Genomic DNA, 19,298 nt, shown 5'->3' on the forward strand with positions numbered 1-19,298 from the left:
CAGAAGACAAGACCAAAGTGAAAACTAATTTTTTTACGTGTCTGGAAGGTGAGAAATAGATGTTTAAATTGGACGCAGGAAGCCACGAGGGGCCAAGCGAATGACAGCTAGAGGAAGGTTACGGCAGCTGTGTTTGTAAAGGGTTATGCTAACTCTGTTCTTCTGAGAATTTCAAAGGACTTCAAGAAAATAAGATACTGGCTCCCTATATTTTTAATTTTGGGGGCTACAGAGAAGTGTTCTTTGGCTGTGAAAATAATCTGTGAGACTTCTTTCAATAAGAGATTTGTATTTTCAGCCTATAGTTTAAAGGAAGGTTTGCAATTCAAGTACTCTAAAAATGAAACATCATGCTACAGAGCCACATGTAAGACATATGAATAGTGCTGGATGCTTTTAGAGAGCTGATCTGATGGGAGTGGGAGGCAGCAGAGTGCTGGTGTTGCCACATGGGGTGGCCTTATTATACCTAATTTACAGCTGGTAAAATGGAGGCTTATAAAGGCTGAATTGACAGTTGTCAAACAACTGGTCAGTGGTAGAGTTGGGATCCCAATGATGTCTGACACCAGTGTCCATATTCTTAACCACGCCGAAGTTTTAGGCACAGAAGTCTTGAGCTTCACCCACTTCATACCTTTTCTGTCTTGTATCTCTACTCCACACCCCAAACACATCTCTTAATTTCTTTGAAGTGAGGAGCATTATCATGCAAAACATGATCACACTGCTCACAGATACAATTCACATAAAGGGAAGGAAGTGTTGGAGAATGAGACAGGGAAGAGGGGGTCACACTCTTTAAGACAAACAAGTCCAACCAGACACTGACCTGACACCATAGATTAGAATGCAGCATTTTTATTGTAAAAGTCCACATATTAAGCAATTCCCTTTGTGAAAAGGTTTTCAAATACATAGACCAGGAGCAGCTGATAATTAAGAATTAGATTATGTATAATATATATTCATGTTGCCAATACTATGCACACATTGGAAAGCTAGCTTTTTTGAGTGTCCCCATTAACGGAATACATTTCAAGTCGACAATAGTAACATGTTTCTCGTCATTGAAAATTTGCCAACAACTCTCCCAAAGAGTCAACATTTAATATGTTAACAATTCAAAACAAGAAAATAATTCTATTTACATGTGTTTGAGGTTATATACTAGAGCACTGATACAGTAAAGGTTTGTAAAATTGGCAGCTAAATGTATTTCAAGATTCATCCAGATGACTTGATCATGACTTTACATGGTTTTCTATTAACAATGCCACTTTCTCTTCTTTTCTACTCTTTTTAGATTATCTATAGCTATGATTGAATTCTGACTTAGAGCAATGATTGCCAAAAGGAAGAACTTGCAAAGGGTGCTATTTTAGAAAAATAAGGATTCAGGATGAATACATGAACATGGAGCTCAACTCATTATGTTTGAAGTCTGGGACCACCACTTCATGTGAGTACAATATCCTTGAATGAGGACACAGTCATAGGCTCAACCTCCATGTAGGTCTTTCATTTGTTCTTTCATTTTTTTAAATGTAAACTTCAGTACATTTTGGTTTTCACAGAGCGTAGATTACTCCATTCTGAACACCAGTCAGGTATGACTCCTGCTTATGTCTGTCATCTGTCCTCAGTGAAGGGGTGGATGCGTCAGAGCTGACGCCCCTCCAAACCTGGAACAATAATACACAGGTTCTAATTATGCCCTACTAGACTCATTTCTGTACATAAATGGAGGATGTCAATATTGTTCTAAAAGGAGTATGGACTTTGCCTAAAGTAAATGTTTGATAAGGAACAAAAATAGCCAAAATTCTTTGGATCCTTCTGTTTACTTCTACAAGATCAAAGAGCACTGCCTAATGCCTATGTGAGAAGATGAATCACTGGTTCCAGACCAGCTCAGAGAGATTCACCAGAAGCATATAAAGCCAGTTCACTTCCAACCACATTTATTGAGCGCCAGCTATGTGCCAAGCACTATACAAGGTGCTGAGGACCCAAAGAGGAAATGACAAGGATTCTGCCCACAAGGCATTCACAGTCACTAGAAGCAGATCTTGAAATGGAGAGTAAGTTCTGTTATGACCTATCATCCTAAAAGGAAGAAACAAAGTAGCAGCGAGCACACACATTTACTTTATTCTCTATGAAACTGGGCATATTTCGAGGTGGCAGATGTCAATCATCCAGTCTGTATTTTACTTAAGGTGTTTCAATATGTCGTACGAGGAAAACATAAGATGTTTGAATCTTCATGCATGAGGGAGAAGGTAGAGAAAATTCCTCCCTCCAATTCCAAACCCTAAACCCTTATAATTACATTCATGATTCTTTTACAGCCCAAAGACACAGAATAAAATACTTTATGATGTTAACTTCAATCCATTTGTTTTGGCTCTAGAGAGATGCATGCATTAAACTTGAAGCATTCTACGTTACTGAAATATTTACATCATTGTACATGTGATGTGGAGGAAATTTTCCTCATATCTTGGGCTGGAGATGAAATCGATTTCTAGTGTAGGCTCCCATATTTAAAGCAGGTTGTGATTTTTCTCAGATAAGGGAGATCTCCTATTGGGATCAAATTTACCACAACTTGACCCCAGATGAACAGAGGATACAGTTTGGGATCTTTTGCATCTAATTGTATTTTGAATTGAGTAAGGATACCACCACTGTAAATAGTCATGGCTTTCACTATTGCAATTCCTGTTGTGGAAAACAAAATCTTGTTTGGTTTCAATGTTCCTGCTCTAATTTCACTTGGCCTTGCAGGTTTGAGACACAGCGAACAGTATAGCTCAAATTACACTTATTTACCACAGGAGAGTTGGGTGCAAACCATATGACATGAATACAATTTACCAGGTTAGAACACAGAAACAAATTCAGAGTATTATAAACCACTCAGGGGATTATATAAGTGGACTTAGAAAGGACATTCTCTCTCCATGAGATTTAGTGAGTAAGACCCACATCAGTAACACCCATACCTCTTCACAGGTAAAGGTAGGAAACCCAGTAAACCAGATTGAACAAGCAGAAGGCAGTGGGGAAGAAGATCCGCGCATAGGAGTCCATCTTGGCGATACGGATGTGTATCCTCCCATGTCTCCAAGCTCCTGTTCGGCAGTCTTCGAAACAGCAGAAAAAACTGGCACAGTCCTTGCCGTCCAGACACTCATACCCATATTCTTCATCTCTCTCTTGAAGGTGTGTGGCATTATTCATTTGAATGGTTGCTGATCGTGGGCGGATATCAATGGTAGGGGCCTGAGATAAGGGTAGGGAAGGAGAGGGATCAGAGTTAGTTATACTTGCTAAATCCTAGACCATTTCTCCACAGTGTCAACCAATGTGAATGATGAATCTGAAAATGAGTACTCAGGGAATTGCTATGACATCATGATCTACAATGGTAAAATTGAACTTAGAAGGATAGCACATTTGCAGAGTTCAAATTTTGAGCTTAAGCAGTGCAGCTGAAAATAATACCACCAAGCTAATAGCTATAGCAAGAAGATTGAACACCAAAAGAACTCAAAGTTTAAAGATTTAAATCACACAGCTACATGGAATCTTATTCTAGTAAATATTAGATGTGAGGTTGGTTACATGAAGGCATTTAATGGTGTTGCACATGAGTAGAACAGAGAAATAAAAACGCGTCAATTTTGAAATCAAATTTTCTGTCATGCTCATCTATATAGGCAAATACTATAACCCCATTACACTGAGCAAATGTATTGAATGCTTTTAATAGAAAATGTCAAGATATATATAAATGTAGAAGTTTCCTGAGTGAGTTTATACCACAATGGTATGACTTACTTATGTTTTAATGGAATATATAAGTACTTTGTCTAACGTTCACCATTTAGAAGCTTCAGAATGTCAGCAATATTAACCTACATGTGAGTGAAAAATTCTTTTAAATGTTACTAGCTATCAAACTCTGTCTGGCATGAGAAGAAACTAGTACCAATTAACTAAATGTTAATCTAATCTTTTCTGCTGCACCAATTACAAAATTGCTAGAAAACTCAAACATTTATTTAATGTTAATTTGGATGAGTTAGTTTTAGGGTAATATAAATCCAAATCGTATTGTCTGTGAATCAGCTATCAGAATCCAGCTGAGAATAGAAATCTCATTAAATATTGCATGGTAGAGCCAAAGGCCCCTGGATCACCCTGGAAGGGAGGGATGGGTGTTTTAACTTAAAGCATTTCAAAAAGACTGTATTATTTTTATAGAACTGACAGGTAGAGTTCAGGTCAGTGGAGATTATTGCATGTACTTATTGAAAAACAATCCTTTGTTGAATTAGGATTTACAGAGTCAAATTTTAGGGCATACATGGTATATATGGGACATGGTAGGTACAACCAGTGAAACTGGATTCCATTTTTATCTGAGAGGAGAGGGTAAGTCTTGGCTTTGACGTTTAAAGAGGCCCACTTTACTAATGACATCTCATAGAGCTTACAGATATTTTTAGCCTCACGTTAGGTCAAAACCTCTGAATTAATGTAGGGTTGCTGAATCAATTCTAGAAATCTATAGAACTTTCTCCATCTTAAATGTGTTACCTCTAGTGGAATGCTAAAATGTCTGCTCATAAAAAATAAATAAAACACCATGTAAGCATTAATAGTCAAATTCAGCAGTTGCATGCAGTGAATTTCCATTCCAAAAAACATTATACCTTGAAGGAAAACATCCGAAGAAGCTTTGGGTTTGTAGACAGAAAAGAGAATCACATTTTTTTAATGAAAAAAGGAAGAAAAAAAAAAAGACAAAATAAGATAAATTAAAAATACATTTTGAAAGCATAGCAAGTGAAATGAACTGAAATTGTAAACAAAGGACAGTTCTGAGCTTGGAATAAAGCATATGCCTAAAGTTGGACAATGAAATTTGGTGATTGATTGCTAGTGAAATCTCCAGTAAATTAATCCACAGTGATCTAACTGCAAAGGCCAGTATTGTTCACGTGTGAGGAAGCTTTCTATTGCCCGTTTTCCCTGATCAGAAATACTGATTTCATTTTCTAATTATCATCAAGGAGGCCTTACTAGGAGAGCCCTGACACAATGAACCCAAGGGCATATTAAATGGGAAACTGAAATTTCAGCTTCTCATTCACAGCTTGGGCTCTTGATAGTTCTGATAAATCATCTAATTGGCTTAAAAGGGGGAAATGCATGAAGTTCTCAGGTAATTTCATTTTTGCAGGTTCTTCAATTCCCTTTCTCCTCTGCCTTCTTTTCTTCTGCCATCTCATGACCCTGGCTTAAGGAATCCAAGTGTTTTGTATCTCTGCAACAAAATCCACTCCACAATAGAGAGGACCAGAGGGCTTTGTCCTCAGCCAGTCCTCACATCCCTGTTTCTACTGCCAGGTAATAATGCTGAGTGTCTGTAGAACCATCTTTGGGGGGAAAATGAAATAGCAAGTGAAGGAGGGGAAGAAAACAAAAAACAACACAACAAGGAAAATAAACTAAGGATAGAGAAAATGCAAAGGTAAAGAGAGGCAATACAGACAGAGAAAGAAAGGGCTGCATAAAGTATAGTGAATATTTGGGCAATTAAAGATAACAGTTTCTTTTGCATTAATCATCAAGAATAATGATGCTTCTTCACCTGTTATATAATGTCTTACATTCAAATAAACACGTGCAATTTGTAGAATTTCACCTGGGTTTCTGGAGATGCATCAGGATGCAGTCTAGCATTAGCTAGATTCTGTGGTTATAATTCAGCTCCCCAAAGCCTGTGGGTCAGAAAGCTGGCCACTATCATGACCCTCATAGCCCTTAGAGCAGAAGACCAGGAAAGGCTATAAATTCAGGAGTTCCTTTGCCCCCAGTATTGTAAGGAAATGGACTAATTTTCATGGGGCCTCCTATGAACCAAACACTGTGTTTAAGTGGGCAAACGGGTAGCTACATGCTCTTTTCAACATCCATAATAAAAGACAGTTGCTTTAGGCATTTATATTTATGCTTCATCAACTCTATTTAAAGTTAGGTGGCAAGGTGAAGCCATCCTACCTGTTTCCAAGTCACTGAACTCAATCCAGGTTGGTAACTGCGTAAATCATCAACATCAACCACCATCATCAACTATAATTGCAAAGTACTATGTAATGTTTTTTACATCCATTACCCCATTTATTCCTCACAGCAGCCTCATAAGATATGTCTTTTTTGTAATACTCATTTTATATATGAGAAAATAAAGGGAGGCTAAAAAAATACATTTTAACTATAAAACCAATAGAAGTCCTCTGGCAATGCACACACATACACACACACACACACACATTATTTGCAGCAGTGTGGTGATCCCTGAAACTTTAAGAACCTTGTGGCTTCCTATTAGAAATCATTGGATGAAAAATTTAAGTTAAAACATCAATAATTTAAAAATATTAGTTAAGAGGCAGAAAGATGAAAATCAATGAAACCTAAAATAACAAGCTACTAGAAGATGAATGCATTGTTCAGCCATGGTTATACTTCCAATGAAATAGAGAGAGCAAGAGTCTGCCTTAGTGAATCAGGTCTCTCCCAAGTAACTGATGACCTTAATGAATCCTTATGGCCTGGCCAAACCCACACAGTCCCTTTTCATCTTGCAGCCCAAAGTGTGGATAGACTGCAGACAGGCTAAGCAAGACCAAACCAAAACAAAACCAGGTGATCTCTGTGCATACAAATGTCAAAGGTCCCAATAAGAAATGATACATACAGGGTTTTTCTTCTTTTTGTCTTTGTCCTTGCTTGGTTTCCGGTTGCTGACAAAATAATGCAGGGTGCCGTACTCCACCAAAGCAGAGAAGACAAAGATGAAGCAAACAGATACGAAGAGATCCATTGCCGTGACATAGGAGACCTTGGGGAGCGACTTCCGGGCAATGGTGCTGAGGGTAGTCATCGTCAAGACAGTGGTAATGCCTGCAGGAAGACACAACAAAACAGATCATGTGACCACACCAGCAAGGGGGATAACTGTCACTAATAAAACCAGACGTGTTTTGTGACTTCTGAGGAGCAACCTCAGTATTGGGAAAGGAGGTGTAACTCAGATTCATTCACTCAGTTCACAGATGTGTATTGCCCGCCTGCTACATATCATCTACCGTATGTGCTGAGAAACGTGCTGAAAATGTGCTGAGAAATAAAATAGACATGGTCCCTGCCCACATGTCCCTCGTATTTCAGCGAAAGACACCACCATGGATCAAGTAAGCAAAGAAAAGTATAATTACAAATTATGGTATGTGCCATGCAGAAGAGCAGGGATGATCAGAACTTACTTAGATGGAAGGCCTCTTTGAGGAGGTGATATTTGAGGCGAAGCTTAAAAAATTAGAAGAAACCAACCTTTTGGCTATTAGCACTAAATAAATTAAAGGGAGGTTCTGAGGAAGGGAAACCTTACCTGTTTTTGAATTTTTAAACTACCTGGCTTCTGGGGATGGGTGGGGAAATCATGGTGATGCTGGGGAAATCGAAGTTCAATCATGCAGAGCATGCACAGGAGTTTGCATTTTATTCAGAGTGCAAGGAGAAGTCATTTAAAAGTATTAAATAGAGGAGGTGCGTTGTGTACGACTGACATGTTCTGATGGATAAATTCTTTAGAGGCTATTTGTGATGAAAATAGGTATCTCAGAAGTAATATCATAACTAATATTTACTGAAAACTTCCTCATGCCAGGCACTCTGATAAGCATTTTATGTGCATTCTCCCTTTGAATCTTTACAGCAGATATTTTCATTTTGATTTTATAGTTGAGGAAAAGGAGGCTAAAGGACCAGTGCCATGCGGTAAAGTAGCAGAAGGATTTAAACACAAAAATTAAATGTCTGATTTCAAAACACTTCTTTTCCCCCTTGTGCAACAGTGCCCAAGCAAACAAGTCCTCCCCCATAACTGTTTAATAACAAAGAACAAAATTAAGACAACCTATATGTATCTACAGGGGAAGGGTCAGGGGCTTACCTTCTGGAACAGCTATGTTAATTATAATAAAGGCAACACAGATTCAGTATCTGCATAGGTTATAGCTCCAGTTATAGGAACTTAAGTCACTTCAACAGTCTAAATTTCTGCATCTGTTAGTGATCGTGGAGTCATCCATCTCCCTGTCTAGTCTATATACTTTGTGACAACAGATAAGAAATATATCTTGATGTCCATTGTAATCCCATAGTGAGTATAGTGCTAGGACTCAATAAATATCAAATGAATAAATAAAACAATTGAGGAATAGTGTATATATGAAAGACTAGAGACTCAACCTACATTTGAAAGTAGGAATCCACATTGATGACTTGGGGGAGATAGATACTGTTCTGTGCAATTAAAACTAACACTTAAGAATCTCTTCCTTTGTCCAAGTACTATGTTAAGTACTTGTATAATTAATTATCCCACAAAATCCTCACAATGACGTAAGCACTGTTATCCTTGTTTTGTTTTGTTTTGTTGCAGGTGAAAAAACCTGAGTACAGAAGGAATAAACTAGTTAAGTGATAGAGATGACATACAAGCCTAGCAAGTCTGACTTTAAACGCAATGCTCTGAACCACATTGTTGTATTTCCTCTCTATAAATAGGTCCATAATATGCAGGATGTTTTTGTTCTTAAGGCAGGTGGGTTAAAACTTTCAAGTGCACATACGAGTTATATACATGCTTACTTTCAAACACTTTCCAATTTTGTTAAGGGTTTTCATGGTCTATTTTTGTTCTGGGAGCTATTGTAAATTCCTAATTTGGGATATGATGTAGATATGTGGGTCTTCCATGTTGTCATGACGGAAACGTAAGAATGGGCAAGTTTCTCAATTACAAACTGGGGATGGTACAAACTGGGGATGGTAGTGACTGGGGGAACTCCCTAAGGCTCTTGGGAAGACTCAATTAAATAAGGCACATAGAGTGACAATTCCTAGTAAAGTCTCAATAAATAGAAGGTGTTATTATCATTTATTTTAGAGAAGAAAGATCTGCTTCTCAAACTAAAAAAAAGCTTCACTTAGGTTGTCTATACGTTAATTCATGTAGAAGTTTTTGATTATACCTAATCACAGCTGATGTTTTTGTGGGGGAATTTCAAAACTAAATTGGCACTTTGGTCTTCACATTCAGGCCTCAAACCACATATGACCTATGAGAAGTGAAAATGTCAGTATTCACAGTAGATACCATGGATAAGTTCACTTAAGACAATATGGCCTGTCTCATATTATTAAGTTCACTTAAGACAATGTGGCCTGTCTCATATTATTAGGCTACATGGAAGTTCATCACAGCCATGTAAAAGAAGAATCTTAAAAAAATGCTTCAAGATATTTTCAGGTCTGCCTGGAGCCACAGAGAAGAGAACAATGAAGAATAGACAAATGGTAGTTTTAAGTGATTTGCCAACCAACAACAAGATCGCCTGATGTGTTTTTTTCGTTTGTTTTTAATGTGTTTAAGCCTAGTTTTGCTAAGCAAAGAAATTAGAGTTCTCTTACCTGAGATACATGAAAAAGATCCATAGCTTCTTTCCATTCCTCCAGCTTTGGCATGAAGTAAGCTCTTCAGGCATGTTACCTTACCTCATAACTTGGGTGAAAAATACCAATTCGTATTGTCCTTGTTTCATCCATCATCCTTACATCATGATTAAACCTCACCAGCTACCACTTGTGTACCAAACTATACTCAAGTGTTATAAGTTCCAAAACGAATATTCCCCATTCTGTGGTGATCTGAGTTTAGAAAGCAGTCAGTCTCTGAGCCACATGGGTATATTTATCTCACTCATCAAATAACTTGGCTCTCTAACTTTTCAATGGCAATAAACTTGACGTTCACAGGTGTTTAATGTCATCTGGTTCAACTCTTGATTGTAAACACTGGAAAAGGCAATTGGACTCAGTGAAATCTAGGTCAGTGTTCTTAAACCTGATCACACATTAGAATCACCTGGGAAATTTTGTTTTTCTTTTAATCCTGACACCCAGCCCATGCTGTCAACAAATTAAATAAGCATCTCTTCAGGTTGGACTATGGCAGCTGTACTCTTGAAGGCCCCCTACTGAGTTAAATGTACAGTTAAATCTAAGAAGCACTGATCTAAAGAAGTGAGACAGCAAAGCTAAAACAGAGAAACCAGCTCAGCTCAGCACCCTACCTTTTCCCACGACTGGCCTTCAACAAGGTCTCACCCAGAGCAAATCTAGGTGTCCATCAGCCAAGGTACAGATCTACTCTCTGCTGGCTGTGTGACCTTGTAAATGTCATTTAACCTTACAGCACCTCTGCTTCCTTAGCTCTAAAAGTGTGATAAGAACCTTTATTATCATTACAGCTTCTATGTGAGGCTGTTGTGAAGAGTAGAAAAAGCATGGGGACCATGTTGAAGACGCCTGACATAGTAAATGATCAACAAATAAGAGGAGCACCTACCTGCTATTTGCTTGGGGACCCGTCCCTTGTTCCTCAGCCCACTCACCTTGATCCCTTCTCCCACCATGGTCTTGTGCCAGTGAGCACTCATTGAATAAGTGGTGGAAATGAGCTACTAGAGTGGTCTTAAGAGGGATTTTGACCAGCAGGAACTAGACTTCAAGAGAATAGATTGATCTAAAATCCTTCCCTTAAAATATTTTTGGAATGGGTAGATTGGAATGCATCAGTGCATTTTTTCCATCCATTCATAAGTGCATACATTCCTTGAATAATCACTGAGGTACCAGCCATGTGCCAGGCACTATACTGGGAGTGAAAAAGACATTTACATTCTGATGTAACAGACATATAAGCATGTAATGCAGTACACTACTCACAATCACAGGTAATAGTCCTTAAGTAATAGACTCAGCACATTTTGGGTTTGTCTTAGCATGTAGCATTAGACAGGACATTATAATTGTTAAGTAGAGCCTGTAACATAAAGTACCTCATATAACAGAAAAACTCAAAATAACTTTATTTTGAAACAGATGGGAGACTAAATTAGGTTTGGAGGAGAACAAAAATGCAAATGATGTCTTTTTTTCCCAGTAATCATTTCTGCCCTCAGTTTTAATAACGTGGTACAGATCACTTTGTCAGAAAATGACTATAAATGCTAACATTTCTGAGGCCCTACTATGCCTTGTGAACTTTGCATGGAATACCTAATTTCACCTAATAAAACCCCACAGTTAGGTACAGGAAATGATATATGTTTCACATGTGAGTAAAATGTGATTTGTAGAGACTAAAGGGTATATCCAAGGCCCTACCATATGTGTGGGTTGAAATCCAGATTCTCTGGACTTCAAAATCCAAGCTCTTAACTATTACATGATACTGCCTCTCTAGTCAAAGAGTGAGCAAGAAATATGGTTCTAGTTTTCATACAGATGATAAAAGAGGACAGTGGTTTTATAATTCATTTTTCAGTAATTTTAGTTAAGTCTTTAGGAAATTTTATGTAGTATGAGAATTTTATTCACGGGCCTAGACTCCAATGTCCCTGTGAGTCTGTGGCTTTGTCATAATCTACGTGAGTCCTCTTTCCTTGTGTGAGGAAAAAGATGTGAAACTCCAAGGCAGATATCACCATATACAAGAGATCGAGCAAACTGCAAATAATATTAAAAGTGGAGAGAGGGGTCCCAGAATTTCACAGGTAATTATGTTTCCCCCCAATAATCTTTTCAATGGTTCTTCTATAAGGAGCCAATTACTGTGTATGTATGTCTTCAAATGTCACAATAATTATGCATGTTGAAATTAATCAGTAGCCAGTGGTGTGCTAGTAAATGTGTAACAATTGATTCCCTAGAGAAAAGGTGCCCCTGATTTTTAGTGTTTGCCTATTTCCATGTTGTTAATATTTTCACCATGGTTGATTTCACTACCAATGTGGCATCACTGAACACAACGTGGAGAAAAGATAAACACAATCAGCTCTCATGAGCTGGTGTGAGCAGCTCTAGTGTACTACTGCCCCAAGATCAAAACAAAAAAATCTACTGAAAAGAAAAGGTTTCTTTTTTCCCCCCCCAAGTTAATTTAAATTACTTAAAAACTTACTGAAGAAAGCCTATGGAGGTAATTTAGCAAAACAAAACTAGGAAACTTTATACACTGCTTCTTTTTTTTAATATGCTCGTTTTCTTTAAAATGAAACAAATGGCATTTCTATGTAATTGATGACTGAATTAAAAGCAAGTCAGTTTTTAAAGGGGAATAAAGATTAGTCATATTTGGTACTTACCTTGGGACAGTATAACACAAAGAATTGTGTCTCACCTAAAGAAGTTCTGGCTGGAACGGCATCCTTATTGATCCAGAAAGACACCCAGGATAGGACAACGATGAGTGTACAGGGGATGTAGGTCTGGATGGTGAAGTATCCCATTCTTCTGCTCAGGTCAAAATAGACAGTCATGACCACGTAATCCCCTGGAACAGAACAAAGATAGACCATGAAAACCCTTAACAAAATTGTAAAGTGTTTGAAAGTAAGCATGTATATAACTCGTATGTGCGCTTGAAAATTTTAACCCACCTGCCTTAAGAACAGAAACAACAAAAAGCAAACCCCAACCTGTACTGAATTCTGATCCTTTTAGAAGCAATGTGATTACTGATGGAAGGAAACATTTTTGAGCACATTGCTCGTATTTTCTTCTTTCGTGTGATTTTTGACATTGCCTTCTCTGCCTACTTAATACACACAATGTGAAATTTTTTGTTTGGTGGAGAGGGAAAGAAACAGTGTTTCTGCTCTGTGCCTTTCTCGCCTGCCTGCGGTGAATCCTAAGGTTTGTAACAATTTCCTCTTGCTCTCAGGACCTTTCTCCATACAAACCAGAGAGAAATATCCTGGTACCTGGTACTAATAAATGACTGTTTTACTCAGTTTATAACCACATTTCTGTGCTGAGTCATTTTCTCATACATCCGTTGAATCCTGTGATTTTCCTTCATGGCAGTTAACTTCAGTTTGTAATTTCTTATTCATTCGTGTGGTTATTTTTGTAATATCTGTCCCACCTATTAGACTTTATCTTCATGAGTCCACAGACTGTGCCTCGTCTAGCCCATCATTGCCCTATCAGTACTTAGCATCCTGCTTGATTCCAAATAGGCACTCAGTAACATTTGTTGAGTAAATGATTAAATGAATGAATATATTTAAATATAGAGAAAGAAACAAAAATCAAGAAGTTGTATTCTGGAACATTTGGGTTACGAAGGAGTTTATGTAAATAATACAGAGAGTAATCAAGGAATCCAAGAACGACCGTACAGCTATGCATGAGAACAATGTAATGTGACATAATCCCAAGTCTCTGATTCGTTAAAATCATGATGCATGCATTGTTTTTAAAATTCCATGTCTTTCATTTTGTATGATTCCAAGTGAAATTTTACAAAATTTTAATTTTTGAAGTTAGAAAATATACTATAGAGACATATCCCAGTTACTATATATTTATGCTTCTTTATAGTACTGTTTGAGAACATCAGTTTCAAAGACTATATACGCTCTCCCAATGTGAGGCAAAACATGAGACCACTTTTCAAATGTTGCTTCTTTTTTCTTTACTAAATTGTGATTTGTCCTAAAATGCATGGACAATGAAATCCAAATCATGTGTTTTAGTTGAATTACTTGGCTTCATGTCTGTGTTTCTCTACTTACTTAGATGATTTAGATCTGATTCGAAAATAAGGCGTTTTAGAAGCTTCACGGGGAGAAGACTGACTTAGCTGGGTGAATTTTTACTACCTAGTCCACTTCTTCCTTCCCTCTCTCAAGCTTCACTCCACACCCTTCTAAGCTGCTGAGATAGAAAACCCTTCACTGGGTACTCTTCAAGGGAGTAAAGACTCCTCTAACCCTGCAGTGTTTCCTAAGTGGGGTTATGAATACATCCTAATACTGCCCTTCGGTGGACTGATGGACTGTCACTTGTCTAATTCAGTATCCCGGTTAAGGCAACATTAGTGACCCAGACACTAATTAGGGAATTAGGCTCCCATGGGAATATTGGTTCCCTGTCCAAGAGCAGTGATTAGCCATTATTTAGCAATTATCCCTGAAAAGTTAAAGGTAGGAATTTTCTTATTGAGCATAACTAGATTTTGGTTAGTTCCCTGAGATGATGCTTCTCTGTGTTGATTTATTTGGACTTAAGCTATTTGAAGTCATAGCATTTCATAGATTTGTTTGGTCTTTGTTTTTGTTCTAATTTAGAATATAACAGACGCAGGCGATGATTGAGGAATAAAGACATTTAACTTGAGATGATCCCTATTAATATCTATCTTTTTCTTTCCTGTTTCTTTGATCACAATACCAGAGGCGAATTCAAGTTTCTTATTCTACATAGGAAACACAAAGAAAGAGATGTTTTCTTTTTAAATACTAATATTCAGGGGCACTTTTTCTCCCTATTTTCCAAGCCCTTGAGAATACTCTGCGTATTTTAAACATGTTTTTAAATGAAACTTTATGAATTATAGTATTTTAGATAAATCTAGACAATTTTAGTAACTCCTTTTTTACTCCTTATCATGTAAGTGAATGAGAATCTACACTTTGGCATTAATGATCTGACTCTTTTTAAAGGTGAACTTTAATTTTGCCTCAAGTGAACAGATAATTATCTCAATTTAATTCTCCACTTCCCTTCAGGTCAGAATCTAAACTTCTACAGCCTATTTATCTATCAATTTCTATTTTAAGGTAATAGCTTCTGAGCATCTTTCATCTTTGCCAGCAAATCCAAAGCTTTTCTGTCACTAGATTATGGATTCAAACTTGGGAACAGGCCATTTAAAAGCAAGGCAGCTTCACAGTGACAGCCTGATGCCTGTCATATCTAAGGCTCTATCACTTTCTGTATTTTTAAAAACTCTCTGGCTGAGAACCCTGTAAAATCAAATTTCTTGAAAGTGCCACATCAGTGATTTCCCCAAGCCCAAAAGGATTAAAGTCAAAGGTGGTTATTTCAGCCACTTCAAATTTATTCTATTGATCTATTCTAACATATGATATTTAAAGTCATAGCATTTTATAAATTAGTTTGGTTCCCTGTTTTTGTCTTAATTTAGAACACACAGAGGCTATGACTGAGTAGAGAAGAGATATAAGTTGAATAACACCCATTAATGTTCAGTTTTTATTTTTTGTAAGATTCTTATGTCTAGTTTTAGGAAGACAGCAACATTAGTGAATAATGAACTTCAGTTATTATTTTTTTAGTTGTGATGTTAACCATTTGAAAGCTTTAAAATTCAGATTTGTTGGAGTGTTTAGGCTCTAATTTCATACATGAAGCTATCTCCTCTTAAAAACTTAAAGAGTCCATGATAGAGACAGCTCCCCCTCCAGTGAATGCCTGAAATAATAACTATTTTCTGTTTACCAGGAAGGAGGACCTACTATGTGCAGACACTGGGCTGTATGGTTTGCAAATATTATCTTTAAACCTCCTAAACGTTTTGTCAGGATGCTGAAAAAACTAAAACTACTTTGTTCCTCTTCCAAGTTTCTTACTCTACTTAAATATAGTTGAATAGAGTATATATTCCCCACCAGGTTAAGTTGAAGGCATAATTAGTGTTAATATTCTCTTCCTTACATTCCTTTCTCTAGTTTCTTTTTTGTCAACAAATATTTTAATCATTTTTATGCAAAGAGCACTATATAAGGTAATGTGGAGATACAGACCGATGGAATCTCACAGACTGATTCTAAATTAAATGGATTAAATGAGAACAAGATTATTTTGTCTCTTACTACAACTCAGAGAGACAGAGAGAGAGATGTATTGAGACAATGCAATAGATCTTCCTTTATCACTCCTCATTGAATCTGAGGCATAATTCCACAGGGCTGGTTTTGACCACAGGCAGGCAGGAGAGTTTGTTGGCTACAACTTCATTTAGGAAAAGTGTTTTCTGAAATTAGATCTGTACCTCACCTAACACACAACAATAAATTTAAGATCTACTGAAGATTCAGATTTAAGCATGAATATAAATACTACTTAAGGAAAAAATATAATAGAACATCTTCATAACCTTAGTGTGGAAAAGGCTTTGTCAAGTACACCATAAAACAAACATAAAGGAGAAAAAAATTACAGGTTTACCATGTAAAACTTAGAACTTCTATATTATAGGTATTTTTCCTTTAAATCATTTTAGAAGGCAAAATACCACATTTGAATAAAATATTTCCCAAATAAATAAGAAATCAAAGGCTAATATCACTTATACATAAGTAATGCTCTTAATTATTGAGAAAGAGACCCACATTTTTAGCTAGGCTGAAAAAAATGGACAATTCATAGATACTAAATACAAGAAAAGATTCTCAACTTCAGTAATGATCAGTGAAATGCAAAGTAAAATAGTATTTCATTCTTAGCCTATCATATCAGGGAAAAAAATAAACTGGTAATTTCTAGTACTGACAAAACATGGACAGAGAACAGAGCTACACACTCTTGGTAGGGGTGTACACTGACGTAAGCTGGAAGGTAACCTGGAAGCACATAATATATTTTACTTCTAGATATTTGGAATAAACACTGCAAAAAAAAAAGTTTCTTAAATATTGCCTTTCAATTGGCACCAAGTTGTTTTCAAGATTTGCTCCGTGCCCAAAAGTATGAGCAGAATACCCAGTCCTTGGGCAGAATCCCAATCCCTGACCTTATGCACCTAGAGCATTGTGGGAGAGGAAAGGCTTTCAAATTCAATCAGCTGCTAATGTCTACGCATGTCACTCCCAAGTGTTTCTGCATCTGTCACTCACCAACCATTCCCAGTCATGGCTTAGGCTCTCAGCTCTTCTGGAATTACATTCAGCGTTTTTCTGGCAACTAGGTCCTTGGAGGTCAAGAGAGGGCAAAATAGCTAAACTGTAATCCTTGCCATGAGGGAGTCCTCAGGCTAAGAAAGACATATGAATATAGTGTCACTACTCCAAGGCACAAGGACTCTAATAAAACACACAGATGCTAATTTATCTTACATACCCTGATTAGATGACGTTTCTGGCAAGCACATTTTTGAAAGTTCTGCTTAAATGTCAATCTTCCCAAACCTTTAGAGATCCATGCTTCTCTTCACAGAAAGTCCAAACTCCTTAGTGTGGCATGCAAGGCTGTCTGTAATTTGAGTTTAATCTAGGTTTCTCTCCCTCTCATTATTCCCTTCATGTTCTCTAAGCCCTAGACAAAGTAAATATTTTCATTTCATGCTTCTATGATTTTCCTGTCTTTATTCTTCCTGGCATCATATCTCTCCCAGATTCCCAACTTACCTCTTCAATCCTTTTCCTCATTCCAACCTTCCAGCTGCCCCCAACACCAGCACACCCTGCACACATATACCCCGTACTGTGACTAGACCTGTGCTAAGTGGTAGCCATCTTAAGTAAAATTGAAAACTAAAAAAAAAAATTAAATTCTATTTCCTCAGTTGATCAAGCCACACTTCAAGTGCTTAACAGCTATTTATATATTTATATATAAAATTATAAAAGTTACTAAATTATAGAAAGCTCAATTGGACAGTGCTGGTCTAAGCTAATCCTTCTAGAATGCATTTATGCTCATGCCATTCCCTTCAAGTTTTTCAGAATAAAATCCATTCTACTCAACATGTGATTCTAGTCCATTTTGCCCTGGTCCACGATGAACCATCCCAGCTGTGTCTCACACCATTTATAACCTCTCCACTTTATGCCCACCCAACCTGATTTACCTTCTGCTCTCCCGAGGGGTCCTGTTCATTCTTTTGTCCTCATTTGCCTATGTTGCCTCCAATTTCTGAAATACTTTCCACACCTCCAATCATGTCATATACATATACCTCCAAACCCTTCCACTATTGTCCACTGATAGCAGGACACATTAAAAGTCTTTAACTTGTCCTGTAAGACTTCGTGTCGTCTTTTCCCTGACTATTCTCCAGCTTCATCTTAAATAGTATTTCTTTACACTCCAGCTGGGGTTCTTGCAGTTCCTTAAATGCTCTCTGCTACCTCTCACGTTAGGGTCTTTTCACATGCTGATTCCCTCAGCTCAAAGTCTAATATCCCCATCTCTACTTAACTCCATTCTTTCTTCAGAGGCCGATTAATGTATCCCATCATCAGAGAAGCCATTATTCGATCAGATGTTCTCAGTAAGATCTCATAGCACCACATGACTCTCATAGAGCTGATCTTAATTGGAAGTATATGATTGGTATGAATATTGAATTACATTTTAGACTATAATTAACCCATGGGCTCCATGACAGAAGTAGCTATAGCTATTTAGCTCACTATTTCATTCTCAGCATCTAGTACAGTGCCTGGTACACAGAAGGAATTCAACAATTATTTGTTAAATGAGTAAATGCTGTAGCTCAGATGGCCATGAAAAAAAATTCCGGATGAACTATACACCCAAAGCATTTAAGACCAAGGCAGAGATCAACATGGGCTTTTAAAATATTAAACATTACTTTAGAAATTATTGCTTCTGGAAATATTTTTTACTGGATACCTTGCTGAACTTAATCCCCAAAGATGTGGATATAAGGACACAGTGAGCTGTTAGTAGTCTTAGCTGCTTGCCAAGAAGAAAAAAAAGAAGAAAAATCAGCTGCATCAGAGTGGCTACACCATTCCGGCTTATTAAAGAATCGATTGATGATTTGAGCGTCTCAGCTAGATGCAATTAGGGAAGGAAGAGGACAAAGGGCTGAAAAAGCCATCACAGTCTTCCACGTTAAGTCTAATACGTGTGCTTTCATTTCAAAACTTCACCATTATTATTTCATCTGTTGTTTGTTCAAGCTCATATGGTAATGAAAAAAGAACAAAATAGCAATTGGGGAGAATATAATGAAAAATAAAAAGTGTAATTTATAATTATTTTCCAGGCTAAATCTATCTTTTCAAAACTCCCTGTGACTGTCTGCACTGAGGAAAGGGAGCACAGATTTGTCTTGAAGAACAGGAGCTGCTTCAAGTTAGAAGCCAAGGTGGAGTCCAGAATTCCTGCAAGGGTGACTTGTTGGGGTTTAGCTGTTAGAAAATGGGGAGTGAGGGAAGCAGGCAAGGGCAGCAGAAAAAACCTAAGCATGGATTTGCTTCAGCCTGAGGAGGAGAGCTTCCAGGAGGTTCTGGAACAAACTGCGCCACAGAGTTAGTGCCACCCTGAGGCCAGAGCAGCAGTCATTTGTACTCCACAGGCTAAGGTGG

General features: G+C 37.4%; 1 protein-coding gene across 2 annotated transcripts in view; it reads right to left on the reverse strand.

Moving 5' to 3' along the window:
• Positions 1 to 845: 845 nt before the first annotated feature.
• Positions 846 to 19,298, reverse strand: part of GABRG2 (gamma-aminobutyric acid type A receptor subunit gamma2) — a 123,432-nt gene continuing 104,979 nt past the window's right edge. Inside the window, exons 7-10 of one of the 2 annotated variants that reach the window (XM_004271964.4) lie at positions 12,332 to 12,484; positions 6,779 to 6,984; positions 4,728 to 4,751; positions 846 to 3,291 (exon numbers count right to left, since the gene is read on the reverse strand). In XM_004271964.4, coding sequence (XP_004272012.1) covers positions 3,016 to 3,291; positions 4,728 to 4,751; positions 6,779 to 6,984; positions 12,332 to 12,484 — 659 coding nt within the window. In that variant the 3' untranslated portion in view covers positions 846 to 3,015. The remainder of the gene's footprint in view (positions 3,292 to 4,727; positions 4,752 to 6,778; positions 6,985 to 12,331; positions 12,485 to 19,298) is intronic. The other variant, XM_004271965.3, reaches the window with a different exon arrangement.

The sequence above is a fragment of the Orcinus orca genome, chromosome 3 (assembly GCF_937001465.1).
Source record: "Orcinus orca chromosome 3, mOrcOrc1.1, whole genome shotgun sequence".
In the NCBI taxonomy this organism is placed as follows: Eukaryota; Metazoa; Chordata; class Mammalia; order Artiodactyla; family Delphinidae; genus Orcinus; species Orcinus orca.